The sequence below is a fragment of the Calidris pugnax genome, unplaced genomic scaffold (genome assembly GCF_001431845.1).
Source record: "Calidris pugnax isolate Ruff unplaced genomic scaffold, ASM143184v1 scaffold41, whole genome shotgun sequence".
Taxonomy (NCBI): Eukaryota; Metazoa; Chordata; class Aves; order Charadriiformes; family Scolopacidae; genus Calidris; species Calidris pugnax.
The window spans coordinates 29250118-29277519 of NW_015094509.1; the positions used below are offsets into that span (position 1 = coordinate 29250118).

The window sequence follows — 27402 nt, forward strand, 5'->3', positions numbered from 1 at the left end:
AGAGTCCTCCATGCCATATTTTAATACTTTTAAATACCTTTTCCCTAACTTTGGATTTCACTTCCAAATGCCTCTCCCCAAGTCTTGCTTTGAAACCTCAAGAAAGAAACCTCAGTATTTAATGTCTTTTACCCACTGGAAATCCACTTGCACTCCTGTGGCTTCCTTCAGCTGAACCATGCCCTGGGTTTGCTCCAGAATCCCCATTAATTTAACTCAGGGGGTGCTGGTGAACATGAGCTGGACACAAGGGACCTCCCCAACAGTCCTCCCATCTCCCAGGGTAATGTCAACTGACATTTTCCAGTTTAATGAGAGTCATTATGAGACATTATTATGTCCCCGGAGGAGGAGAGGGATTGTGGGAGTAATGAGAACTTTGTGAAAACATTTGTGAGAAGCCTCCTGGCATTTCCCACCCAGTTTTCACCCCAAGTAACTATCCTTGGATTTCTGGCTGCTCTCCAGAAGACTCTGCTGGGAATAAGAACATCCCAGACACCAAATTGACTCTGTCATAAAAAGACAAATTGAAGAAGTCAGACCTGGCGTTGCTTGGGCAATAAAGCATACCCCGAGTTAACATTGATCCATAATTAATTTAAATACAAATAAATACGTGGATACACTGCAGTGAACAAAACAGTGATGGAAAAGACAAGCGGTCCAACTGCAAGACTTCATCTCTAATTAATGCCACAAAGGCAATCAGTGGCTTTGCAGTGCCAAATGAGTGCAGCGTTGGGGGACTCATTGAAGCACAACAATGGGAGCTGCTCAGAGCTCGACACACCAGACGGTCATATCGCTTATTACCGCCCCGCTCTGAGGATTTATTCCTACAACGGATAAAAACGTTCTGCTGCAGGGACAACAAAGCTTTTGTTCCTCTGGAGCACTAAATATCACAGGCTGAGCCCCAAGTCCTTCAGAGAGAGAGAGAAGGGGGAAGACAATGCCAGTCTTTGCACAGACTAGACCAGCCAGACTCCAATGAACATTTTTGATAGACTCGCCCTGCAGTGTGACAATGGCATTGAGCAGCTCTGAGGGACAGCCCTCAGCATCTTGCCCAAGAGACGTCTTTACATCAGCGTGTGCGGCTGGAGGGATAGAGAAGAACATGACTTGTGCTCCTGATCCCTTGACCAGTCATCCCAAGGTCCTGAAATTGCCCTTGGACTTCTTTTCTTTACTTCTTCACTGCCTATCTGGAAGATCAAAAGGGGGTGATAATCTGAGGACCATACTAGGGAGGGAGGCTTCTTCTTTATATCACTAACCAGTGCCTGAGAGAGGCAGCAGACCATCCAATTTAGTAGATGTGGTCTGCATATCAGGCCTTTTGCTCCCTTCAGTAGCAAGTCACCTATGAGAATGGCCCATCTTTTATTCTTTACAGCAGATTTTTTAATGCGGGGGTGGTCCAACTAGATCTTGAGGATACCTCCAAGCTGGAAGAACTGTCTTCCTCATTGTTGTCCAGTTCCCCTTGTAGAACAAGCTGCTCTTGTTCTGGTCTCTTCAGCAAGTGGTTGTGGTAAGCTCACAGTTGTGTTAAGCTTCCAGTCACCACTTGCACAGCCACAGGTAGGGCTTTTTTTTAGTAAAAAATGCAATTTTTTTTAGTAGACGCAACATTTACTTTGGTAAATGTAATCTGACTTTTCCAATGTAGGGGAATGCTGATGAGGGGCAGACACTGTCAGCTCACGGAAACTAGCAACGCTACCTTCAATCAGAAAAGCCAAGCTGATTTACACCTAGTAGAACCTATTTTGTGGATTTTTGAATCTTTTCTAGAGAGGAATCACCTGTCAGTCACCACTTCTTGCATTTCTCTTCCTTGGGATTGATAGGCGCTGACATGATGCCTCGAATTTATGCACAATGAAAACATCAAGCTCAGATTGCTAAAAACAAACACCTTTTGGAAGTACCTGTGTGTCTGTCTGATTTTTTTACACCTTCTGAGCTCACGTGAGCACCTCTGAGTTAACTCATTTGGAGTTTGAGTTGCTCATTTGGATGTTTTTTACAGTTGTTTTCCCATGCTTGCAAACAAAAAGCTGCACAACCGCAATGGGGATTATTCAGGGCTGTTCGAGTCCTTGCAGATTGCACAGGGGACAAGGTTGCCTATATATTTTGACTGAAAAGCAAAGCCAAAAAAAAAGAAAAATGAGCTGAAATCTACAGCAATGTGATTTGAGCCAAAATTCAGACTTTTCAGGGATTCAAGTCGTTTTTCGGAGCGAGAGCTAGCGAGAGCTAAACAGAGCATGATGACCACTGCTAATGAGAAAAAAGTGCTCCAGCAATAGCAGACTGGGTGATGAATCTGTTGATCAGGGACCAATTAGAGTGTAGCTGCCACACTTGGGAATGCCGCACACTGTACCACGCTAATAAGATGTATTCATGTTTCTCTCCAACCCTGTCCCTATCATAACCTCTCTTGTCTCTCCCTCCTCTATTTAATTATCAAAGACTTTGCTGTGTAGAATCATATCAAGCCTGTCAGTGTTAATTCAGCCGTGGGAGAAGTACATTGACCACACACGTGCCCTCTGTTCGTGGTCTCCTGTTGGAACACACCTTTTCTCTGAGCATTTCCCGGCTAGCACCGTGAATTCCTGTGAATAACTCTGCAATTCAAGTGTCTGCCTGTTTTTTAATGAAAAACAGAGCATTTGGGTGCTTGAGAAACTTCTTTCCCTGCAGACTCATGCATTGTTTTGGTGAAAAATTGGTTCCCTCAAAAAGTGTTGATTGCCCAGAATGGGAGATGTCATGGTAATGTATTGATTCCTTCAAAATTTTCAGTGAAATCATGATCCATGCTCTTTTTTTTTTTTTTTTTCTCTTTTATGTTGTGATCAGCAGTATTAATAGTTTTGACTTTTATGTTGGAATGTGTAATATCAATAATTTCAGCTTTCATGGTGTTATGTATGGACATAAAAATTGAAATGTTATGGCACTTGCATCCTGCCAGGCCGTAACATATCCATTGGAGGTTCCAGAGGATCCCAACAAATTGCTGTTGCCACAGTAGTCTGAACTTTTTCCTGATGATCTTTGCCCTCTCTAACACTCTGTGACTCCAGTTTGTCCTTCCCTGCCTTGGTTCCTTGTAGGCAAAGGCCAGAGACTGTTGAATGTACCTCTTTCCAGAGGGTGCTATTTTCACATTCCGCTTTGTTTTCTCTCTTTGGGCCACTCAGTGGACGGCAACTGGAATGAGTGGTCGAGCTGGAGCTCTTGCTCCGCTTCCTGCTCCAACGGCACCCAGCAGAGGACAAGGGAGTGCAATGGACCCTCCTACGGGGGAGCCGAATGCCAGGGACACTGGGTGGAGACCAGGGACTGCTTCCTACGCCAATGTCCAGGTCAGTGACAAATAGCTTTTTGTTTCTCTTGGATCATCCTTCTCTGCAGTCCCAGGCAGGCTTTTGTAAAATCTCCTTCTACTCTCTTTGGAGAAGAGTTTCACAGTTTTCACCAGTAATACACTAATAAGGAGGTGGTTGATCATACCAATAGACCATGCAAGCCAAAATCCATGAGATCCCAGAGAGGTGAATGATTACCCACAGGAAACGTGTCTTTCTGCCCTTAGATACCAGTTTCCAGCTTGTGCTTAAAAAAGATGAACAAAATACCAATGAAACCCTTTCCATGTCTCCACAGTGCTTCAACTTTTCTCCTCTTTTTTCTTTTTTCTGATTCATCTCCTACCAGTTCGCCACTCCTAGTTGCAGGTGAAGCAAACAGGGAATAACCACTATTTTATCACAGCTTTGAACCTTATCCATGTCAACGTCTGGCACAATGAAGGCTTGATTCATGCCTATCTAAGACTTGTCACTTTACTTATCTAATTGTGTCTCTTAATAATAATAATAATAATAATAATAATCATCTGTGTCTCTTAATAATAATAATAATAACAATAATAACAGTAATAATAATAATAGCAACAATCCTTGCTGCCTCAGCTGTTGTAGCCAGTACTTTAAATTCAGAATAATCACCTTGTCTTCATACCATGGACCACAGGCTCCAGCAGAGCAATTTCATGCAGGAGAAGCAAAGAAAATTGAAGCAGATACCAGAGCACACCTAACACCAGGAGGCTTCATTTCTCAGATTGACACCGACACTACAGAGTTTCAAGTGCAGTTTCCTCCTTTCTGTGCAGAAGTCTTGGGGCACACCATTGCAAAGGGACTAAATGGGTCAGGTAATATGGAAATTATTCTGACCTGGAAACAAAGCTTGAACATCTAGAAGCCTTCAAGATTGATCAGCAACCAGTTTTTCTTGGCCCTTTCCCTGGCTCTTCCTGGGTACTCCATCCCTGTTAGACCATAGGACTGAGAGGGAGTGGGTCCCTGAGATGGAAAGGGTCTTTTTCCCCTTTCTGAGAGAACAGGGACAGTCAGAAACAGCTCAGCTCTTTCAGGTACTTCTCATACCTTGCTCAGGTGACCAAATTTTATTCTCTCCAATCCACAAGCATAGAAGTCAGTAGCTCTTCAGCCTGGTATACCTGTTTCCTCAGGGAATCCCTATCCTTTCCAGTAGCATCACCATCTCCAGCAGAGCATAAGCAGTATTTAACACAGATATTGCACTTTCCTATATGGTCTCTAGTAGGTTTTGGTGTTTAGGTATCTTCAAAGACAAAAAGGGCCTCACTTTTTTTAGACAAATTTGTCCCCCTGGTTTCAGAGTTAGTTATCAAAGCCATGTTGGTTGTGGCTTCCACGGCATGTGGTGTCACCAAAGAAAGCATCAGAGGTTGGTGCTGTCCCTTTACTATGATGATTTTCTTCTGCTTCTTGGAGAAGAAGAGAGGGATCCCCCACCCTCCCAAAAGGAATTGTTCAGCCCAAGATGACGAGCTAGCTCCTAATTAAAACCCAAATAGGAATCAGGAGATTTAGGTCTTTGCTCTAGTTCTGTCACTGAGTTGTTGTTTCTCATCTGTGATGCAGCAGAGGAGAATGTTTCCCTACCTTGCAGGCTTGTTGTGAGGCCTAATTAACATTTTTATAGTGCTTTGATAAATGCCATTGTTAATGTAAAAGAAGTAACATTTCCACTGAATCTGTAAAGATGTTGGGAGAAGATACACTGGAGGGAGACAACGTCCCAAACCTCTTTCCAAGGCACATGAAACAACATTGCAATGGGAGCAGCTGGAGGGAGGTTTGTTTGATGTTTCTTCATGGTTTCTCACCCAAGGGCCTTGTTCGTCTCTCTAAATCCCTGGGCCAGACCTCCTCTGAGAAGGTCTTGTTTTCATACACAGATTGCACATCCCAACCCAACTCAAGCTATGTACTTTGGCTGGCAGATGTGGTTGAATCCCTTCCCACCTGAAGAGTTTTTACATCACATGGCCCCAGATTTGAGCTGTTTTTGCAGGAGGTGAGGATACTGAGGAGAAACTCAGGAGTACCCTTAGCTATAAAAGGGCTGCCACAATGGGAAAGAGCACACACTGATTTCATGTCTGTTGATGATCAGACAAATATCCAGGGCTGGAGACCTCCTTTCCCACCAAGCCATGGTCTACTAACTCTATGTTCCAGTGTTCACCTTGGGACATTGCCCCCTTCTGTTGCCAATTATGTTTGGAACGTGACAGTTTGTTTCTCTCCTCTTTTTTGTCTCCAGTGGATGGGAAGTGGCAGGCCTGGGGAGTGTGGGGCAGCTGCACTGCCACCTGTGGAGGTGGGACTCAGAGACGTGACCGTGTGTGCTATGGGCCCTTCTTTGGTGGAGAGACTTGCCAGGGTCCCAAAGAAGAGTATAAGCAGTGCAATGACAGAAAGTGTCCTGGTATGTACCCCAAACCCTCATGTTTACTTTTGAAAAAGGGGACAGGGATTGTAAAAAGAGCATTTGTTTTCAGAGAGCTGAATGCAACAAGAAGTTGTGATCTAGTTGGACCCTGCCCATACCCCAGACTCAAGATACATCAAGGGCTGGATGTTATTATTGCCCAAACCAGTGACTTCAGTGCATGTTTGATAAGTCCCACCGGTCTGATGGTGACTTGATGGTTTTCATCTTTTCATTGCCATAGAGTCATAAGAGGAACAGACACACTCATAGCAAAACCTGGTATCAGAGTCTCAAGTCCATGAAGCAGCTGAATACTGAGGATGCTGCAGTGGTTTCCCACCCTTTACCCAGTCTACATGAGACCTGCACATCACTTAATTTAAAAAAAAAGATAGATGTGTCTACACCTGTCAGAGCCTTACCCAATCTCACCTTCCCTCCAGCTACAGCCATGGGAGCAGCATCCATTTGAGAAAAAAGGGTGCAAAACCCTGAACGGAGGACAAGTGAGTTGTAGGACCGGGGAAAATCTGGGGTATAAAGTGAAAGATGAGCAAGAGCAAACACTTGCAAGTGGGAAAGTTTCTGTCTGTCTCTCACACATTATACAGAGGCCAGAAAAAAGTGTACTGTTTTTATTTTCTTTCTCAGTCACAGTTGAAGCGCCCGGTGAAATTGCTGGTGGGGAATCAATGACCTATGTGATGCTGGCAGTCAGATTGCATCGATCGTTAACAGGTCCTGATTTTTGACCAAAAGGGTAATTAATTGTCAGAGCAGCTGGGTGAGAGGCAGGAGAGGTTCTTGTGGCGGTATCCTGGCTATTGTGGTGAAAAGGGGTGTCTTTCCAAAAGATGGGCTGGAGCTCAGCGCCGAGGTAACGGTGCTGGTGCAGACACTTCTGGAGGCGGATCTGCCACTTTGAGGACAGCTGACCCTGAGCCTCCCTTGCAAACTGCTGAAGACAAAGATAAAAGCCAAAGCACTCCAGCGTGGAAGTTTCAACCCGTTTAGCTCGAAGATAACAGAGGAAAGAGGCTATGTGGCTGAGGCAGCGTATTCACTCTCTGCAGCTACGCTCTAATAAAAGACATCACCTCTCCTTACAAGCTGTGCCTCTCAATTAGCAGTGGCGTGTGAGAGTCTCTTCTAACTCAGCCACAAAGCTCTCCCTCGCCATGGAAAATCGTAGCACCGGGTTGTCTGGTGGTGTCTACAGAGCGATGCAGATTTAGTTCAGCTTCAGTGTGTGCCAGCTGGGGCCCCGGCAGAACAAGCCCAACCTTTTCTTCTCTTTCCGCAGGGGTTGATGCCTGCACAGTGCTCAAAAGGAACAGGGATGTCTCAGGGACTGAGCCCTGCTAGGGTTCAAAACCAGAAGGGTCTCGTTGCAGTTGTTAATTTGCAAGGGAAGGAAAAGGTGGGGAGTCGTCAGAGGCTAAAAATAAACCCGCTCAATTTGTTCCCAAGAAAGTACCAAATGCCGGCATGATTTGATTTGAACAGAAGAATTGAGCTTAATTGGGTTAGTTATTAAAATCTCCCAGTGCAAATAGGTTACTCTGGTAAAAAGGATTTTGTTACGAAGCAACATCAAAAAGAAAAAAAAAAAAGAAGAAAAATAAAGAGGATGAAATAATTCTCAATGATTCTCTCCTGGCGTGGGAATTGCTCCTGCACTCACTGGCAAGACAATGTCAGATAATCAGTGTATTTCTAAAGAGCATCTCTGATCCACAGCATCCCTCAGTGGTCCCCAGGGAGACTGCAGGGGTGGTGAGATCGGGAAGGTATGACAGGTCAGAGGAGGAGAAAGGGGAGGTCAGATGTGAACACACTCCCTCCCTGCTTTTTGATGTGCTCTGTTGTTTTGTAGCAGAGAATGCTAGAAGCTTCTCACTCCATGCCCCATACCCTCCTTTGAGCCCCAATTTGAGTGGAGAATCTGTGACCATGGCCAAAGCTGGTCCAGGAGGCAGGAGTATTGCATTCAGCTCCCTGCTCTGCCACGAGCTCTCTGGGTGACCATGTGTAGGTCACAACCGGGTGACTTAATCTTACTGTCCTGCAACTCTGTGTCAACAGGTTGGACATAAAACTGCCTCTTTTCCACCCGTGTTTTGCCATATCTACAGGAGTCATAAGCTGTTGGCATAGGGACTATTTCTGCATATGTGCAGAGCACAGCAGGGGTCCTACTTTCCCTCTGGGATTTCATTATAATAGAGATTACTCAAAAGGGAATTTTAAAACAGAGGAAGGAGCATCTGCTTCCAAGCACTGTTCATTACCAGTGTCTACTGGGGAGGAATCTGTCTTTGAACAGCAGCTGGGGCTGGTGTCACGCATTCTTGGAGCTTGATTCCAGGAGCAGTGATGTATAGGGAGCTTGTTGGGAGTGGTATGAGTCCTTCAAAGAAGTAGCACTTGCCATGCACATAATTTTTAGTTTGAGAGTTCCCCACAGCCAGGTTGGTGCTCCGGGTAGTTTCAGAGCAACACTGGGGTATGTCCATCACTGAGTATTTGCTCCCTGACACAGGTCCTAAAATGGTCTAGGTAAGTACATCTATTGCACAATCCCTTGTAGAAGGAAGCCTTCAGGGTCATTGCTGCCTTGTAATATGAAAACTCAAGGCCTCCCTCTTTTTTTATGGCAGATATACACTTTCCCTACAACCTTCTCTGCTGGCATCACTAGACCCCAGTATGGGTGGCTTCCAGGCTCCATCGCTGGTTGGCTTTGGCTCCCTTTCCTGACCAGTTGCAGGCATGCAGTCAGCTTCCTCTTTATTGATAGTTTTTCATACACAATAAATAAAAGCTGCAATTAAAAACCGTTAAATATATTTTTTCCTCCTGCTCATCCTCAGGAGTGATAAGCAGCTTTAACACCATCTTCATGGAACCCTCCATTTTACATGCTGCAAGTAATGAGGTTCTGAGCACAAATCTCTCCTGCAGGGAATGTTTTTTTCCCAATTCCCACCAACTCTGGGGCCAACTCAGCTCCACCCACAGACCGAAGCATCTGAAAACCTCCTTCCAAAGAGCTTTTTCTGTGATGTCTCAAAACACATTTCTGCAGCCTCCTGCACTCTGCAGCAGTGTTTGGAAACGAGCTGCTGATGCAAATCCAGCCTGTTGTTGCTCAGATCTTCTCCTTGTGTCCTCGCATAAGCTGGCTGCAGACAGAGGACCTGAGTGAAGTCCACCCAGGGGATATGTCCTCCTTGTTTTTTCATCTCCTTTTTGTTCTTTCCTTCATTTTTATTCCAATTTATTTATGCTGAGCCTCATTTTAGACATTTCCAACCCTGAAGGTGGAGACCCTGAAGGATGGAAGGAGTAGAGTTCGGAGCCATGGAGTTCACCCACAATAGGTGGACATCTGCCCATGAAACAAGAAAAGAAAACTCTTTAGTAGGATGTAGCAATGACAGCTTTCTTGCAAAGAGCTGCCACAAGGCAAGGCAAGCGTGTTAGTGGACTTTCCCAGGTTGTTACATGCATATTAGCAAGCTAATCCTCAGGATGGATGGACGCCCAGTTTTCAGACAGGCAGAGCAAATTCCCAAGAGGTTAAGTGGCTTTGTCAGGGGCCATGTGCCAAGCAGCTGTGGAGCTGGGAGTTCACCTCCAGGTCTCCTGGCTCACATCACAGTGCTGTTCCCTCCACACCACACTCCCCTCTTTTCTCTTTCCATTCCTTTTTCCATGTCCTTCCTGAGGAGGAGGCTTTACCAATGCAATTTTTCCTTCCTTGCAGAGCCCCATGAAATCTGTGATGAGGAAAGTCTTGGCTCTGTGGTTTGGAAAGAGACGCCTGCAGGGGATGCTGCAGCTGTCCGATGTCCTCGCAATGCCACCGGTAAGGATGACTGCATGCCTTGGCTGGGGAGCTGGCCCACCCTCGGGGCATCCTTCATCCCTTACCTCCTAGATGAGGAAAACCTGGTTATGGGAGGACAGGACAAGCAAATCAACTTCATTTCCTTCACTCAGAGCTAAATCAACTCTCTCTGGGTTTCTGTGGTCCTTCACTGTTTAACAACTTCTCGGTTCATCCTGGAGGATCTGAAGTGGTCCCCCATCCACCTACTGCCTAGTCCTGGGATAGCTTTGCAATTAAGGGTGATTGTGGTATGTTTTCCCCATTACCTACAGCTTTTCAGAAGTAGATAGGGCTTAATTACAGTCCTCAAGACTTGAGCATTATATTTCTCTCCACTGCTGACAAAAGAAGCTAGTATCTGAAGGTAGGAAATCTGAATTTTATTGTCCACTCACACTTAGGTGCTTTCCTCTCCTTCTTAGAAACCATAGAAGCTCTCTAAAAGTATATTCAGGTGCTCAAGTTGACAGTCTGACCATGGTGAAGTGATAGGATCTGGACATCCAGGTGATGTCTGTTGTGATCATGGCCACACGATCCCCACGGAGTGAAAAGCAATGCAGAGAAGGCTCCAGGAGACATGCTGGTGGTAGAGCTTGCCCTCAGCTGGCTGGGTCTTGGTCTAAGGCAGGAACAGATATGAGGGCAGCAGTGTCAGTAATGAAGGTAAAGCTTTTATTTTGCTTGAGTGAGGTTGTTGAATACAGACAAACCCTGCAGCTCTCTTTGACTCACACAGCCTGGGACAGACAGTGTCACCCCAAATGCTAGCCGAGAAGAAGACCTGTACCCATAGCAAAGTCACTGAATCATTTAGCAGTAGAAAGGGGATTGTGGACCTGGCAAAACCTGCTCCTCAGAGACTCTCCAAATGGCAGCATAATTGCTCAGGCAAGGTGATCCCTCTCCCCTTTCTCCTCACTGATGTATCTGTTTCTCTGCATCGCAAAGGCATGTGATCACCACTGCGAAACTCACTGTAGGCTGAAGCTAAGGAACGGCTTGGGGGAGGATCACAAGCAGCTTTCAGAGTTTTTCAGCTGAGGCAAAGATGGTGCTGTCGGATATTTATTCTCCTCGAGACTGTGTAGGCAGCACAAGCCACTGTGGCTGGGTTTGCTGCAAGTACCAGACCATGCCACCTGGGGAGGCTCGTGGAGCTTCCTGAGCCAGGGAGAAAGCTGCCCTCCAGGGCACCAAAAACCTTCTTTCACCTTAACCAGCCGTGCCCAATTTGTTAGGTTTTGTTTTCATTCCCAATTCCTTTTGCTGTCCTGCCCTGCAGTAAGAGAATGAGGTAGAAAAATTAGAAGTAATCTCTCCTACAGTCTTGTACATGTTATTCAAGCACCTGCAGATGCCCCTGCTGCCCTTTGTGCTGGTAGGTGTGCCTATGTGGAGGCATTGACCAGTTCTGGGTGGCCTCCATGAGGGTCCTTGGCTTTTCATCCCGCTGTCCCCGCTCCCCTATTAATGTCTTTCCTCTTCCAGGGCTGATCCTTCGAAGATGCATTTTAGATGAAGAAGGGATAGCTTATTGGGAGCCTCCAACATACATCAAGTGTGTTTCTATTGATTACAGGAACATACAGATGATGGTAAGGCTGACTGACTTCTCAGCTCAGCAGGTTTGGGATCTCCCCAAATGCTTGTTACACTGTTGTAGTTACCAAAAAAAAAAAAAAAAAAAAAAAAAAAAAGCAGCATTTCCATGGGAAAGGGAGATGCCAGCTCTGCCCTGCTTTTCTCTTACTGTTTTTGACTACTTATTTGTGATGCATGGGCACTCCATGGGCAAGGGATGGTTCCTCACTGAGTATTTTAATATCTAGCTTGGCAGAATCCAGGTCCTCTCAGGTCTTTCCAATCACATTATTGATAAGAATCTCTGTGATTGTATCACTTTTAAATAAGTTACTTATTTTTTGTTAGTCTTAAAATCATTGCTGTGATGAATTTCTGGTGATCTCCTATGGCTTGCCTTAAACAGCATTACCTTCATGAGAACTGTCCTCTCCTGTTCAGGGAAAGTTACAGTCTTTCCTAAAATATTTTCAAATTAGCTATAAGAAAACAAGGTTCTGGGGCAAAAATCTTCTGTTAGCTGGCCTTGGGTTATTATCAGAATAGTGTCTGTGTAATGGAATAATCTATTCTGAACCTACACACAAGCTTTCCTTTGTGGGCAAGCAGAAAATTTCACTTCTGTTCTCCTACTGTTTTAAAAATATCACAGGCTCTCGCCGCAGCAAAATTTGTCAGATTCATCTAGTCTGCACTCTGAATTACAAGGAAGGTCACAAACCTTCCCCCAGCAATTCCTTCACTGAGCTCATTAACTTGACTTTGACTGTCACTAAAGTGTTTGTCATGTTTCTCAGACCAGGGAACATCTCTCCAAAGCTCAGCGTGGGTTGATGGGAGACGGGCTGTCGGAAGTGCTCCATAACCTTGTGGAAATCTCCCAGGACGGGACCAGCTACAGTGGGGACTTGCTGTCCACCATCGACGTACTCAGGAACATGACAGAGATCTTCCGTAGGGCTTACCATAGCCCAACTTCTGGGGATGTGCAGGTGAGTTGAGATGCATATCCTGGAGACCAAGGCTAGGTTAGAGGTGTGTGTGCATGCACAGGGGTCAGGGTTTGATTACCTCCTTTGTAGCTGACAGAATGCTGATGAAAAGCTGGAGTATTTTCTGCCCCAGTGAAGCATCTTTGTGTGTTAAAAACTCTCCTACCAAGGTGGTTCATCCTGGCTTGTAAAGTAAGAACTTGAAAACCAATGTTACTCTAAACTATTTCAACCTGATAGCAAGGTATTGTGGAGTCTAATTGATCTAAGAATGTTATTTGGAAGGCACTGCAGCCTAATGACCGGAGATAAGAGGATCCTGTGGTATTGCATAGCTAGATGTTGACATAGGAGAATGTCTTGATGGCTTCTCATCCCAGGGTTTTGCTTTCAGCAGCTGCCTGCAGAGTGGCTACAGGATATACCCTGGGGACAGGTCATTACTCCATGGCTCGAAACATTAAACTGATCCTACAGGATCTGCAGTGGCTGGTAAAACTAGAGAAAAAAATCAATGGTCTTGAAATATCTTATCTCCTTCCTTCTCATAGTGTGCTGCAAAGATATCACCATGCATAGCACCCTCTTGATCAATCGCTGCTTCTCTTGCGTGGTTGCAGACTGAAGAGGATTGTAAGGTTTCCCTGTGCTGGAAATAACAAAAATAGTAGAAACTAAGATAGGAATGGATTTTTACAATACAATATCATCTGGTTTTAATGAGTTTCTGACACACATCTACCTAATACCCTCTTAGCTTTCAGTAATGGATACAGGCCATATTCCCAGTCCAATGCCTTATCAGATACAACAGTCAAAGTGAAGGCCTTTGGAAAAAGGCCTTACAAAAATCTGTTTTGTTGTTATTCTTGTGTGGAGAGGCCTGTGAATTGTTGTAGGACCCTTTGGGAATGGGACCATGAGAACCCTCCTTGGATCACGGTTGATTCTCACATGTTCCTTGCACATCACTGTGCCCTTCTTAGCCTATGCTACACTTGGCTAATCATCTCTTTTTCCCTCTTTTGTCTCCCCTCTCCAGAACTTTGTCCAGATCATCAGCAATCTTTTATCGGAGGAAAACCGGGAAAAATGGGAGGAAGCACAGCTGGTATGAACCTTCAGCACCTTCCCTGAAACAAACAGGAATTCAGCATAGTTTTGAGCTATGACAAGGGGAATTTCCAAGGGTCTACATCACCTCCTAGCTCTTCTTGCCCATGTTGCATTGTGTGCAAAACATTTCTGTTTGAACAACAGACCTCAAAATATCTCCATCCTTCAATGCTGTTCTCCTTGGATAAATCCTTATGATGGAGGAGACAGCCAATCCAGACACGGTCAGCTGTGGTCAGCTTCCGAGTTGACTGCCAATCAGCTGATTCATGCAACTGGTCACGCGTGTGAGCTCAGTCAAGGCTGATTCATATTTATGGAGTATAACTCAGTGAGCCACAGGATCTCAGCTCTAAGCCAGAGTCTTCGCATGAAGAGCAGTGAAAAACTGGTAGTGAATACCAAATTTTGGAGAGCTCTCAGAGGTCAGGCTTGGTTTGGAGTTGAGCTTCTGGTTCTCAGAAGGGTTCAGCTATATTTATTTCCCTCCTCTCAAGGTTGGGGATCCTGCCAAATAATTCTGTGGCTAAACCCTCATGTATTAGGGGAAGGCATTTTTTGTTTTCCTATCCATGTTTAATTTGCCCCTTGTCTCTTCTGCTCCTGTTAAACTCTCTGTTTGGGCTTGTGTGAGACCTATTCCTTGTCCGTTTCCCTTTCTCTTGGCGAGCCCTTGGGCTTCTCGGTGTTGTCATCTCACTACAACCTTTGTGGATTACATCAGAGTGAAATAGTTCTGCCTCAGACCAGCAACTCTGGTGGATGGGTGCATCTTAATGCCCATTCCTTCCACGTTCATTCCTCCTTATTGCATCTTGGAGAAGAAACAACAGCTACCTTGGTCTAAGCTTGAAAAATAACCTGCACAAGGAATATAACTCAGCCTTTGTGAGAGACCAGGCCTGTGGAAGGTACTCAGAGGTGTGGATCAGAACATGGCAGCTCCCTTTTAACCACCGGTTACTGCTACAAAATTCCTTGGAGAGGTCAGGAAATACTGAACAATCAAGCAAAAATCACCCAGCACAAAAAAGTAGCCTCAGAGTCCAGTTACACTCACACTAACCAGGGAAGTCCTCTGGGAAGAACTCTTAATAGTAGGTGCTGGCACAATTGGCAGTCCAGAACGTGAGACGGGGACATGAATACAGTTTCTTCATGCAACAGAAACTCCATCAGGAGCTGAGCACCCTTTGAACCTGTCCTTCTCCTCTCTTCTCACTGAGATCTGGTGGCTTCCCATGGCATTTGGAAGAAGATGATGTGGACTGGGTCCAGGAGAAATAAAGGACTCAACTGGGCAACTGGCTTTAGATGGCCCTGTTTGGTCAGACCTGTTGGACCAGATGACCTCTGAGGTCCCTTCCAAATTCAGCTTTTCCATACTTCTGTGAGTCTGTGACCAAATAACTCAGTTCCAAGCCTACAGGTGTGTGTACATATTTCTGCACAGAGCAGAGGAGACTGTCAAGTTGTCATGACAACAGGGAAACCCTGTTGATCCCCTTAAAAACAGCTGCAGCTTACTCTCTGTGCCAATTTATTCCCGCTGGCATTCCCTGCACAATCTGCTCTTTGCACCTATAGATAGATACAGCCCAGGCTGCTGCCAGCATCACCGTAACCTACACAAGGACTAGGACCATCACGGGGAGACAGTTTACCTGGTGTATATTTTTAGTGGGAACCAAGATAAGAGCCAGCACCACAACTTTGGGACGCAGAAATCTTCAGGTGCTGGATGACAACAGAGGTTTTGATGGTCTCTGTCCTTCTGCCTCAAAGCTGCTGGCCCAAACTCACACCCTGTGTTTCGCAAGGTGAACCAGTTCTTTTAAAACAAGGTCTTTGGCTCCCAATGTGCTCATTAAATTTACACCCAACTTCCTTGCAGACTCACATTCCAGCATCCTGTGCCCCCCTCCCCAGGCAGAGGTGTTGTTCAGGAAAAATAAAAACCAAAACAATGTAGAAAAATATTCAGAGAAGAGCTACCATGTTCTCTGAGGAGATTGTGTTGGCCATTATATGATAAAAACCTGAAAAGCATCAGTTAGTGTAGCCTGGGGTTAACATGACCTTGTGATTTCAATCTGTAATAGAATGTAAAAGTATACAGATAAAAATAGCTTCCTCACTCCTCCTCCTTCTGTGCACACCTGCTGTACTGGCAGGACTTTTTGATCTGATCCTGATACAGTTTTAGTGTTTCCAAGCTTCCTTCAGACACACAGACAGGCATGGCCACTCCTGTGCTCCTTGCCTGTACGCTCACCAGCTCAGCCTTCCTTTTTTCCTCCGTCCATCCCGCTGTCCTGTTTGTCCCCAGCTGTCCCTTCAGCTCTGCTCAGCCACCTCAGCACATCCTGATTATGGCGAGGAACCCAAAAGTGCTGTGAAAGTGGTGGAAAAGGAGACAAGGAGATGCAAGGAGTTGAATTACTTTTCCTCAGCCTCTTGTGGTATTTGCTAAGCCCCCGTAGGCAAATGTACTTTGAGGAAAAGCCAGGTAGTCAGCACAGCTCATTTCAGATTGATTATCTTGTATGAAATCTGTCACTGGAAAACTAGTTATTGTTTAACAGCCTTGTGTTAGCCTGGCAAAATATGAGTGAAGGAAAATTATTGCCAATAACTTTATCATTGGAGAAACATCAGGAAAGAAAAAGACAAAGAAACTCCAAGACAGCCCACACCCAGGAAGCAGCAACTTGATTATTTGGGGAGTGAAATCCTGCCAACAAAACAGGAAAGCACAAAAACGATGCAAGGACCTGAATTGCTTTTCCTCAGCCTCTTGTGGTATTTGCTAAGCCCCCGTAGGCAAATGTACTTTGAGGAAAAGCCAGGTAGTCAGCACAGCTCATTTCAGATTGATTATCTTGTATGAAATCTGTCACTGGAAAACTAGTTATTGTTTAACAGCCTTGTGTTAGCCTGGCAAAATATGAGTGAAGGAAAATTATTGCCAATAACTTTATCATTGGAGAAACATCAGGAAAGAAAAAGACAAAGAAACTCCAAGACAGCCCACACCCAGGAAGCAGCAACTTGATTATTTGGGGAGTGAAATCCTGCCAACAAAACAGGAAAGCACAAAACCAGACCATGACAATTTTATGAATAGGATTACGTGACCTGGTGTCTGACATTGGACCATGGAGAAACCTTCAGTGTGGCTGCTTCAGTGGAACAACAGCAAAATTAACTCTCCTGGTGGGGAGGTAATGTTTTGTGGGCTCTCTCTCAGTAGGTAACACATACGTACCATCAGAAGTAGTTCAAATATGTTTCTCAGGCCAAGTATCACAGTACCTGGGTGTCGGGGAAGTCTGAGGCTTGGGGAAGGCTCTCAGAATTTGACAAAGGGCAAAGCTTCAACACGAACATTTTCGCTCTGGCACAATGCTTCTGGATGTGCAATTGCAAATGCCTCTGGCTTGTTGACATCTAGGCTGGGCCAAATACTCCAGTCAATGGACTTGGAAAGAAAAGTGGAGCTCTATTAAATCATGGCTGCTAAGAGTCTGTCCTAGTGCATTTCTCTTCTTGCATTCACTGTGGGAGCAGGACCACAATGAACACCAGCAGTATCTTACCTGCTTAGAATGGGTTTGTTGGTAGTAGAGGCAATCCTAGGGGAGGAAAGGAGATGGATAGTTTATCTTCTGCTCCAGAGAGTCTCAGATATTTCTCTTTGCTTTAAGATATTGCCCTCCACCCTAAGTTTTATCAATCTGAGAGCCATATTATTTTTTGCCCCTTTCTTTTTATTTTACTAGGATTCCTCTCAGGATTTCTCATTCCTCATTCTTCAGGGCTCCATAATATTCCATTATATCCAACGTATGTTTCTAGTACGTGTGTGAGGACAGAAATATCCACCCTCAGACAAACTCATGCTGTTGTCTTCCGTATTGATGCTACTAAGTGTGTTCCCTCTCTCTGCAGATAGGGCCAAACGCCAAGGAGTTGTTCAGGCTTGTGGAGGATTTCATTGATGTCATCGGCTTCCGCATGAAAGATTTCCGGGATTCCTACCAAGTGACGGACAATCTGGGTGAGTTGATTTGCACGTCCCATGTTGGGGAGAGACCCCAGGAAGCTGTAATTACTGTGCAACGTGCATAACCTGGGATGTGGGGAGGGAAGGAGGGAAGACAGCAGGTGGTGGAACATTAAAAAGTCTGGAGAAAGACATGGCTGATCATGAATATGGAGTGGCTTCTCTCCAAATAAGTCAGGACTTCAGCGTGAAGAAGAGATGTCCACGGAGAAATCTGAAAGATATCTATAAAACCATGAATTGATAACAGATGATGAACTGGGCATAATTAGTTGCTCCCTTTTATTTTTTAGCACAAGAGCTGCCCAGCAACCGATGAAGTGATCAGGCAGCGAGGAAACATCAGGCAGTACTTGATTTATTCTGTATGCGCAATCACAGCGTGGAACCTGTTGCCAGGCAATGTCGGGGAAGCCAAAAAGTACAGATGGGTTCATGATGGGATTGGGAAAATGCACAAAGGAGTGGTCCATTGGTGGCTGTTAAAGTTGATGGGCCGGATACAGTTACTAGCTGAGGAAGTCCTGCGGATTGCTGAAAGCTGGGAGGACAGACCAAGAGATGTCTTGCTCTGTTCTTTCTCACTCTTCTTCTCTAAGCAGCTGCTACTGCACACTCCTGGAAATAGGACGCTGGAAATAGACTGACCTCTCTTCTGCTAGTTTTAGTGCAGGCAGGTCATTTTCAATGGATAGAAACATGAATTCTTTAAAGTTAATGTCATCTTCCTTCATGCATAGACATTACCTGAAGATAGCATCCTTCCTACAGCTATCAAGATCCAGCCTCACTCCTTCTGTTGTCTGATTTCCTGCTATTGCCTCCAATGGATTTTTAAGCATATGGGAATTTATTGAGGTTAATTTTTCTTACTGGTTTTCTCTCTTGCTTCCCTCTAGTCCTCGGCATTCACAAACTACCTGCTAATGCAGCAACAGACATCACCTTTCCCATGAAAGGCTGGAGGGGCATGGTGGACTGGGCCAAGAACTCGGAGGACAAGGTCACCGTCTCCAAGAGCATCCTGTCTTCGGGGCTGACAGGTAGGCAGCACAGCCAGGCCACTCCAGCAGAACATTTATTAATTTTCTAAGACAGGTTGCTTCCATTTGGCTGGTCTTCAAATTCTCTTTCCAGTTCAGCTGGATTTGCTCACAAAAGGTTGGTCACCAAATGCATTGCTGAGTGCAAATAAGGTTTTCAGATGTGGCCTGACCAGAAGCCAAGCCTAAACCCCTTGCAAAAGTTCAGGGGCAGGCTTAGTATCTGGATGTCGATGTATATCTTCTCCTAAATAAGCAGTATATTTAGAAAAAGCAGGAGTTGGTACAAGAACAGCTGACACCCTCAGGTGTAAGTGACTAGCAAAGAAAGGACGACATCCAGCACTCCTTGGGTTTTGTTTTGCCTTGAAGACAACATTATTTTCCTGGGAGAAGTTAAAGCACATTGGGAGGGATATTACAGCTTGTTTAAGGAGATTGCGGAGCCTTCACCTTTGGAAACCTTTAATCACTTGTTGGACAAACTTCTGGCACCAGACATAGGCAGAGCTGATCCTGTACTGGGGCTGAGGCCTCTCCTAGAGACCTCATTCACTTGGTGCTGTTTTCCAGACATCTATTACAAGCATCCTCACACAAAGCTGCTCTAGGGCCTCTGAGCAGCAGTCGCTGTGCAAAGAAAAGGTGATATCTACCCCAAAGAGTCAATTTTTCATCGTTCCTCAATATGGTGTCCTGTTCCGCCCAGAGCTGTATTGTCTCTGCCTTGTTCAGCATCCCACTCTGGTGCTCTCTTTTTAAGGGCTTACTCAGTGATTACCAGTGGAGATGCACCTCTATCAGTTTTGATCCTCACCTTTCCTTTGCCCCAGGAAATAGGGGCTGCAAAGTGATGGAGACAGGCAGCTGGGTGAGACCAAAACCAGATCCCCTCCCTGCCGGGAGCTGACTTTGCACAGTTGATTTCAGTGGGCCAGCACTAAGGTACACAGTTGGGTGATGCTGTGGGCTGTGCAAATACTGCTGGTGAGTGAACATCTCTGGGGCCATGCTACTTGACCAAAATGCAATGGATTTCAACTGGTTCCTATGTCAGAGGGTGTTTTTTTTCCTTTTATACCAGCACTAATGGACAGCTGCATTATTAAAGATCTCTTCCAGACCAAAAGAGACAAGGCTCCACCTCTATTAAAACCAGGATCCTTTGCCTTCCTGGGAGGATGCTTTGATAACCCAGCCTGTGGGGCTTAGGGATTTGCTTGCTCTCAGTCTCACAGGAGCACACTTTGCTTCTGTAAACCCCCTACCGCATCCTCTGAGCACAAAGAGGGAAAAACTCTTTGAAGGCAGCAGGATCCTTGTTTGTGTAGGGATTCATGGGAAAGGCCAAAAGACTGTGCCAGCTTTCCTAAAGAGGCAAAGCTTGTGCAATTACTCTGCAAGCCAGTCTGTCAGTCTGTCAGTCTCTCCTAGTTAGGTTTTCACCAGTTATCTCACTCAAGCCCAGTTTGACAGAGAGGAAGACAGACATGCAGAGCTGTGTGTGCCCTGCACTGATGGAGCAGGCGCACGCTAAGTTCAACCTCAACACAAGACATCAGAGAAGCCCCGCATGGGGATGCTTCCCCAGGCTTCCTCAACTCTGCTTTTCACCCAGCCACTTGCTTTTTCTCCCCCTGCAAATTCAACCCCGGGGCTGATTCTGTGCTGTGTGCTTTTTGCTGGGAAATTCTTGCTTTTTGCAGCTGGGCACCGCCAGATAAAGGAGAAGGAGGAGGAGTGGAGAAGTGGAGGAAGAGGTGGTCAAGTGACGTGCCCAGAGGTCTCACAGATGATTCAGAGGCTCATCTGGGACTGTGGTCCCCATGGCCTCCTGAGGCAGAACATGAGTTGTGGGGTCAAACTGGGCACAGTGGGACATCTCCCTTTCTTGGCTGCCCTTGTCAGCCTGAGTGCAGCTCTTCTCTCTGATGGCTCAATAGCTATGGACGGGTCCAAATGCCTCTGGGTGGCTCCAAGAGACCTTTCCGCCCTGCAGATTTGCCCACTGGGGTGCTGTCGGAGGGATTAGTGGGATTTCTGAGTGGGGGAGCATGGGGATAATCATTCGGGATGACTGAGCTTTGTGTTAGGGCAGGCACCTGGGGCACTGGGTCACCCCAAAGACACTGAGCCTTTCCTTGGGACCAATGGAGACCCAGCGTGGTGACAGCAGGCACTGCATCCCACCACAGTGATGCTGGCATTGGCCGTGTCCCATCAGAGACCGCTCCATGTGAGGTCTAATCCTCTACCTGGGTGTCCCGTGGGGACAAGTGACGTCTCAATTGTCTCAGTGCTGTTATCTTCTTCCTTTTCCCTTGGTGTCCTGCAGAGTCGGACGACTCCTCCGTCTTCGTGGTGGGGACCGTGCTGTACCGGAACGTGGGCAACATCCTCTCCCTCCAGAGGTAAGAGGGGCTGCCTGGGGGAGGGAGAGCAGCTGAGAAATTACCAGGCTTTTCTGCTGATCCCTCTGGCTGCAGAGCCCTCGTCTTCCAGGGAAATAGCAAAGGTCACTGGATGCGACGAGACAGACTTTGATTCGGAAGTGCAATTTTTTGACCCCCATCAACTGATGGTGCATGTCCAGGTGGGGCCGGGCTCAGATATCACAGATATTTCTTGCTGAAAGGGGCAGGAAGGTTTTCTCCATCCACATGCAGTGCTATGCACCCCAAATACCAGGGAAGCACCGAGCTGTGGCCACCACCACATCCCTGCCTGCCATCCTTTCCCCTCCAGAAACCAATTCTCCCGCTGCCCTCCCCATCACGAGGGATTTTGGAGGGGAGGGAGCTTGACAGATGGGGGGATGCTCAGCTGTCCTGATCCTCCCAAGCTACTGGGGAGCTGCCAGCCACGCCGAGCCCTCCGAAAACATCGTGGCAGAAGACAGGCTCAGGGAGAGGAGAAGAGAGGAGAGGAGCAGCACGCCTGGCTGCACATGTCTACCACGTTCCCGGCCGCTGCAAAACGCCTCGGGCACCAAAGCTTTTGTGTTCAGCAGTCCCTTTCCTTTTCTTCTCTCCTCTCCCTTTCTCTCTTGCTATCTTGCTCTTTTTTTTTTTTTTTTTTCTGAGGCTGGTACTGAGGCAGTAAATTAAGCATCCTAAGGCACCTTCTAAATCTGTTCTGCACTGATTAGCGTGAGCCCATTTACCACAAACACCAGGGCATCTCTCCTCACCGATAATCATTTAAATACCTACAGATTTAGCACTGGCAACGGCAAAAGAGCTCCAAGTGAGTGCAGAGAGGAATTAGCAGGCTAGCCAACTGTATTCTGTAATATCTTCCATTACAGCACTGGGAATTAGATCAGAAGGGCAATAAACATCATTGGCTCAAATGATCCAGCGGTATTTCAGCTTCCTCTGGCCAAGCAGTGAACGAACTCTGATAACCAGCAGCTGCAGCAGCCGCAGCCTCTGAACAGCATTCCCACGGGAGATCTGATTTAAGGCTTTCCTTAATTAAAGGACAGTCCCTCTTTTAAAAAATCCAGAGCCCTGAATCACCTGTGAAGATTAAAAGGGAGAAAAAAAAAAGAAAATAAAAGAGAGAGTACCTCTTACTTCACCGCTGTATAAATGGACACAGCAAGAAAAAGGGGAATGTCTTTAAATAACCACGTACCTACATAGCACCTGCCTGTGGGGTAGAAATATTTCTGGTCACAAAGGAGAGAAGCTATTCCTGGGGACACACAAGCAATAAGGACACAGATCCTGAGTTTGACCACAATGATCCAATGCAGAGTGGGTTTTTTCCTAAAATAAAAAAAATGTGGATTTAACTCAGCAACCAGCACCAGCTGAGCTGTTCCTAATTACCGCAATTTACCTCCCCCAAACAACAATTCCTTATCTGAGCCACACGTTGCCCTGTCCCATTGGATCTAGGGAGCTCTGTGCTTCTTGGCAGCTGTGACAATTGAGATGGGACACACAGGATGCCTGATTTTGTCAAGCCCAGAAGGTGAGTGGCGCTTGGTTGCAGACAAGCATCGCTACAGAGGATGCGTGCAGCAGTTGGAGAGTCAGCTGCCTGGCACCTGACAGCCCTGTGTACCAAACAGTGTGTTTACAGCTGTTTGCACGCTCTTTTACTGCCATGCAGGAGCCCTCTGAGCTCATCTGACCTCCTGTCCAAGCCAGATCTTGATGTGTTTTGTTTGCTTCTCAGAAGCTGGGTTGCCACATGCTGTTACAAACGACGACTCATCTCCTTCCTGAAAGATTCCCCTGTGATGCTGAGTCCCTCACCTCCCCACCAAGATGCTCAGATGCTTAATTACCTTCTCTGCTGGGAGACTGGCTCTTATTTTAAGGCTGAATTTTTCTGACTTCCAGGCGTTGGGTCTTTTGGGTGGGCAACTGAAAAATCCCCCAAAAGCAGTGAACTGTCAGACATGACTTTCAACAGAAAATTTTTGTCCGGTTTTCCAACAACTGGATCAATTTTGTGTCTCTCCTTTGAACTCCCTCCACTGTTTTTCCCCCATCTTGAAGTGGAATTGAACCCACCCGTACAGGGGCATCCTGACAAGGAAGGGTGTAGATAGAAGATGACTGCTTCATTTCCTTCTTTCTGCACAGGATCGCTTCTGTCCTTTCTGTCACAGTTCTTTGCGCTGAAGTCAATCTCCCTGGGTACATTTTGGGTCACAGCTCCCCAGGGCACAGCCTGTAGCTCTGCAGACAGACCTCGTGCTCTCCAGTCTCAGATGTGTTTCCTGATTCTTGGATGCACTGCGATAACTTCTGGGTGGGCTGTGACTTACGTGAACAACTTTTCGGTGCCAACAACTCGCTGCAAAATCAAATGCTTCTCCTAGTTTTGCTTACCCCACCAATCCTCATGTGTTCCACAGCCTTCAAAAGGATGTTTCTGTGTCATCTGGCTTGTTCATGCAAACACTCAACAGCACTGAACCAGGAACTGACCCTTACAGACCCAGTTACTCATGGACATGTGCACTGGTGTTTACCTTTCAGCAGCTCTCGTTTTTAGCTTATCTACAGCTGCCTACATTTTAAAGCTTAGAGTTGATATTTCCTCCCTTTGGCTTTCCCCTTTACTCTTCCTTTGTAGATTGATATTTGTGCCTTTTCCCTTTCCCTTTCTCCTGCTGAAACAATGTTGTTTGGTGAAATAGTGGCTTTCTGAGCATCCACTCACACATCAGCAAATGACTCCAAGTTGTAGGTTGGGTTTTGTTGGTTTCTTTTTCCTTTGTTTTGGAGGGTTTTTTAATATACTTACTGTTAAGCAAGGTCAAATCGTTTGCATGTGATTATTTTGGAAGAGGAAGAAAAGACCAAGCAAGAAAGGTGAAAGATTTTGCTAATGCCTGCAGATTTGGTGGAGATTTGGATGGGGGAAAATTTTCCTTGCCCACAGGTGTGGGAAGGGCTGGGAGCAGCCCGATGCTGCGCTACCACTCTTCTACCAATTCCTTCATCTTAAACTTAGAGAGGCAGCATTTTCAGCTGCTGGTTGAAACTTCTGCTTATTGAAACACCCAAGTCCTTTCGTACTTCAGAAACATCAGGAACCCCTATGTAATTAGGTGTCCAAGTCCAGGAAAGTGTCTACAAAGGGTTTGGCTTTCCAGGGAGCAGGGTCACAGGTGTGGGAGATACCTCCTCCCTTATTGCCTCTCCCAACAGCCAAATCTCCTAAGGCTGCCAGATTTATTAAAGTATCTGTCTGGGCACAGACATTTAGACATCCACATGAAAGGTTTGGTCTCTTTCCATTTGCTTTTGATCATTATAGGTTGAAGATACACACCAGTGTCTCTAGTAGTGAACTGGACACAATCACACCCTACCCCATGGATATGCTGTTAAAGGCCACCATGTCCCTCCTCAACACTTACTGCACTGCAGTTAAGCCAACCTTTGAGAGGAAAAACAGGGGTTTCTTTTTCCTGAAAGGACATGAAACAAGCTTAGTTTCCTCATGTCAGGATCAGAAAATGGGTCCGGGGCCATTTTATTACTGGGATAGATACAACTTTTAAGACCAATGGCGTTAGGGGTCTATGCGGTTCATAAAATGTTCTGATTCCTGGAGGAATAAATGTAAAGTGGCTGTGAGGGGAGCTCAAAGGGCAAAAAATGGGGTCCAGCAGCAGCAAGTGTCTTTGATTGTATTTTAAAGTAATGGGGCCAACTCTTTCTGCACTAAACCTTGTACCACCAGTGATGAGTGCAGTGGGATTTGCTGCTCTGCAGAATTCCCTCGGTCCCCTTTAAAGCATCTCTTTCCCCTCTTCTTCCCAGGAACAGCACTGTTCTGAACTCCAGAGTCATCTCCGTGACTGTGAAGCCATTTCCCCGGTCTCTCCTCACCCCCTTGGAAATTGAATTCTCCCACCTGTACAACGTAAGTCTCTCCTGGGAACCTGGACCACTATACAGCTGATTTTGCTTCTACATAGATGCAGTGTGTTGGTGCAAGGAAGGAGGTGGCTTTTCTGGGTTCCTGAGACCTCTTTGCCTTCCAAAGACCCTTCAATCTCCCTTAACACAGGCAGCCAAGGCAGCTGCCACCCTGGAATTGCGTTGGTGTTGGTGTCCTGTTGTTGCTCACTGCCAAGGGTGTACCATATGGGTCAGCCTTGCAAACCTTGCCTACTCTGTGCCCCTTGCTCAGGCATTGTCACGGCAGGAGGAAGGTGACAGCACTGCTTGCACGGGGGACACCTGTCCCAAATTCACACTTTTTTCATTGTGGGCACGGTCACAGGAGAACTGTGCACTCATTTAAGAAATGGGTATAATAATGATCTCCCTCGATGAGGGAAAGTGGGAAGGGAAAGGTGGTTTCCATGAATACTTGCAATGTTCTTTGCAGTCCTTTGAAACAACTGGAGACATGAATATTACTGTTGGGATCAGTGTTTTAAAACACAAAGATCCCCTCCAGGTTCCCCTGCTCAACTCTAATCGGATACATGTGATGGACATTTATATACCCCAAGGCCTGTTCTTGTTGTGGGTTTCAGACATTCTCCTGAGGCTCTGCAACATGAATATTAGATCTGTCATGTCTCTGCTTTGGACTTTCCTGGAATGATTTTCCAAAGCAGTCTAAGACAGCTGCAGCTGGAGTCAATGGTAAACCTCTTCCAGGGGGCTTTAAACACACCTGACCACCGTCCTGCAGGGCTGCAGGCTGCTCTGAGGACCATGTCCCACAAAAGCACATGCTGTATTTGGTCCACTTTCCAGAAGGGAGCAGCAAAAGAATTCTGTGTGAGAGGAGGTAAAAGGAAGAACATCAGTAGGATGAGTCAGGAAAGATGCAGAGTGGAATCCTCCTGTAGTGAAGTTGATGCAGAACAAACTGAGGCCCATTTCTTCTTGCTTTTCAAGTCAAGAGAAGAAAGAAGGTTTTCCAAGGACTCAGATCTGTGACTGCCCATCTCGGGTGTTACAGACACAGGATGCTTAGAGTAGTGGAAACTGTTCTACAGGACCTGCATATTTCATTCTAGTTGCTCCAAACGCCCATAAACAACAAGGTACTAATTAGCTTCATTTTCTCCTTTCTTCTCTCCTGGCAGGGAACCACCAACCAGACTTGCATCCTGTGGGACGAAACTGAAGGGTGAGTTCTGTGGGTTTCTCTTTACTTCTCGTTTGCTTTTTGGGTGAAATCATCACAAGTTTAGCAGTGATGTGTAGGTTTGTTGTAGCCATTTGCATTCTTTCCTTAGTTTTTTTTCTTGCGTCCACCTTCACAGCCGGCAAAGTCCTTCACCCTTGTGGGGAGTGCTCCTTTCTACACACTATCTTCTTTCCGCATTGACTTTTAGTGCCAGTTGAACTTATGTTTATGTGTCTTATGTTTAAAGATCTACAATTAAATGTTGTCAGTATAGTCCTTGATGGGCCATGGTTGCCAGGAGCATTGTGTGTCTGTACCAGGGAAACATCTCCCAGTGTCAAGCAAGGATGTTCATATGAATTTCTGCTCACAGGGAGGGGTGTTTGCATTTTCCTTTGATGTTTTGGATCCCGGCTTACATTTTGCAAAAGTGGCCTCTAATTTCGACTCTTCCAATTTTGTATTTTCCCACATGTGGAATACATGAGCTATGGCCCAGGATTATGGAGTCATTCACAAATTGCCCTAAATTGAATTTGACGTAGTGCTTGGCTCTCCTCAATGCTCACCCCAAATTAGGCACAACAAGGAGAGTCACGAAAAATCAGAGCCCACTGTTGCAAATATGGCCTGCAAGGGTGAAGTACGTGTAGTGCTGGTGTGATATAGTAAAATGCAGTAAAATATAGTAAAACTTCTGTGAGGATTCCTGAAATGACTGGTGCTGTTCAGGAAGAGTTGGGTGCTGTGACTGTGATCAGCAGAGGAAAAAAGAAACCCCAAGTTGCCACAAAGTTAGCACCATAAATCCCAGGTGGGAACTAGTTGTCAGAGAGTGTGTATCTGAAAAAAAACCAGCTTAAGTACACTCTGAAAGTGTGGTCTTAAATCCTGAGTGAGCTTGACAAGGGTACAAAGTGTTTGATTTAATGGTGCTTTTACTTCACTGCCTTTTGTATCTCAGTTTGAGGACCAGCCTGACTTCTGCTTACAGTCAGTTTCTCTCCTTGAGATCTCACGCGTTTGGCACGTAACTCTGCATTTATTATTATTATTTATTATCATTACCTGCAGCATCTGAAAAATGATTCTATTCTTCTCCTTTTATGCTCCATTAAGTAGCACATACACACATAAGCAGGCAACATATTTGCAGCCAGCTTACCGTTCCTGTTGGTCTGTGATTAATTTGGCGTGTGTGAGTTGATCCAAAGCAAAGCTGAA

The 27402-nt window shown here is 45.9% G+C and overlaps 1 protein-coding gene across 1 annotated transcript in view; it reads left to right on the forward strand.

The window, feature by feature from the left end:
* The window catches only part of ADGRB1 (adhesion G protein-coupled receptor B1), an 86473-nt gene extending 60291 nt beyond the window's left edge, over nucleotides 1–26182 (forward strand). The window contains exons 6-16 of the mRNA XM_014965224.1: nucleotides 3228–3392; nucleotides 5689–5853; nucleotides 9629–9730; nucleotides 11246–11352; nucleotides 12136–12330; nucleotides 13373–13441; nucleotides 17398–17506; nucleotides 18412–18555; nucleotides 20891–20966; nucleotides 24849–24951; nucleotides 26135–26182. Of these exons, the coding sequence (XP_014820710.1) occupies nucleotides 3228–3392; nucleotides 5689–5853; nucleotides 9629–9730; nucleotides 11246–11352; nucleotides 12136–12330; nucleotides 13373–13441; nucleotides 17398–17506; nucleotides 18412–18555; nucleotides 20891–20966; nucleotides 24849–24951; nucleotides 26135–26182 (1283 nt within the window). The remainder of the gene's footprint in view (nucleotides 1–3227; nucleotides 3393–5688; nucleotides 5854–9628; nucleotides 9731–11245; nucleotides 11353–12135; nucleotides 12331–13372; nucleotides 13442–17397; nucleotides 17507–18411; nucleotides 18556–20890; nucleotides 20967–24848; nucleotides 24952–26134) is intronic.
* The last annotated feature ends 1220 nt before the right edge of the window (nucleotides 26183–27402 follow it).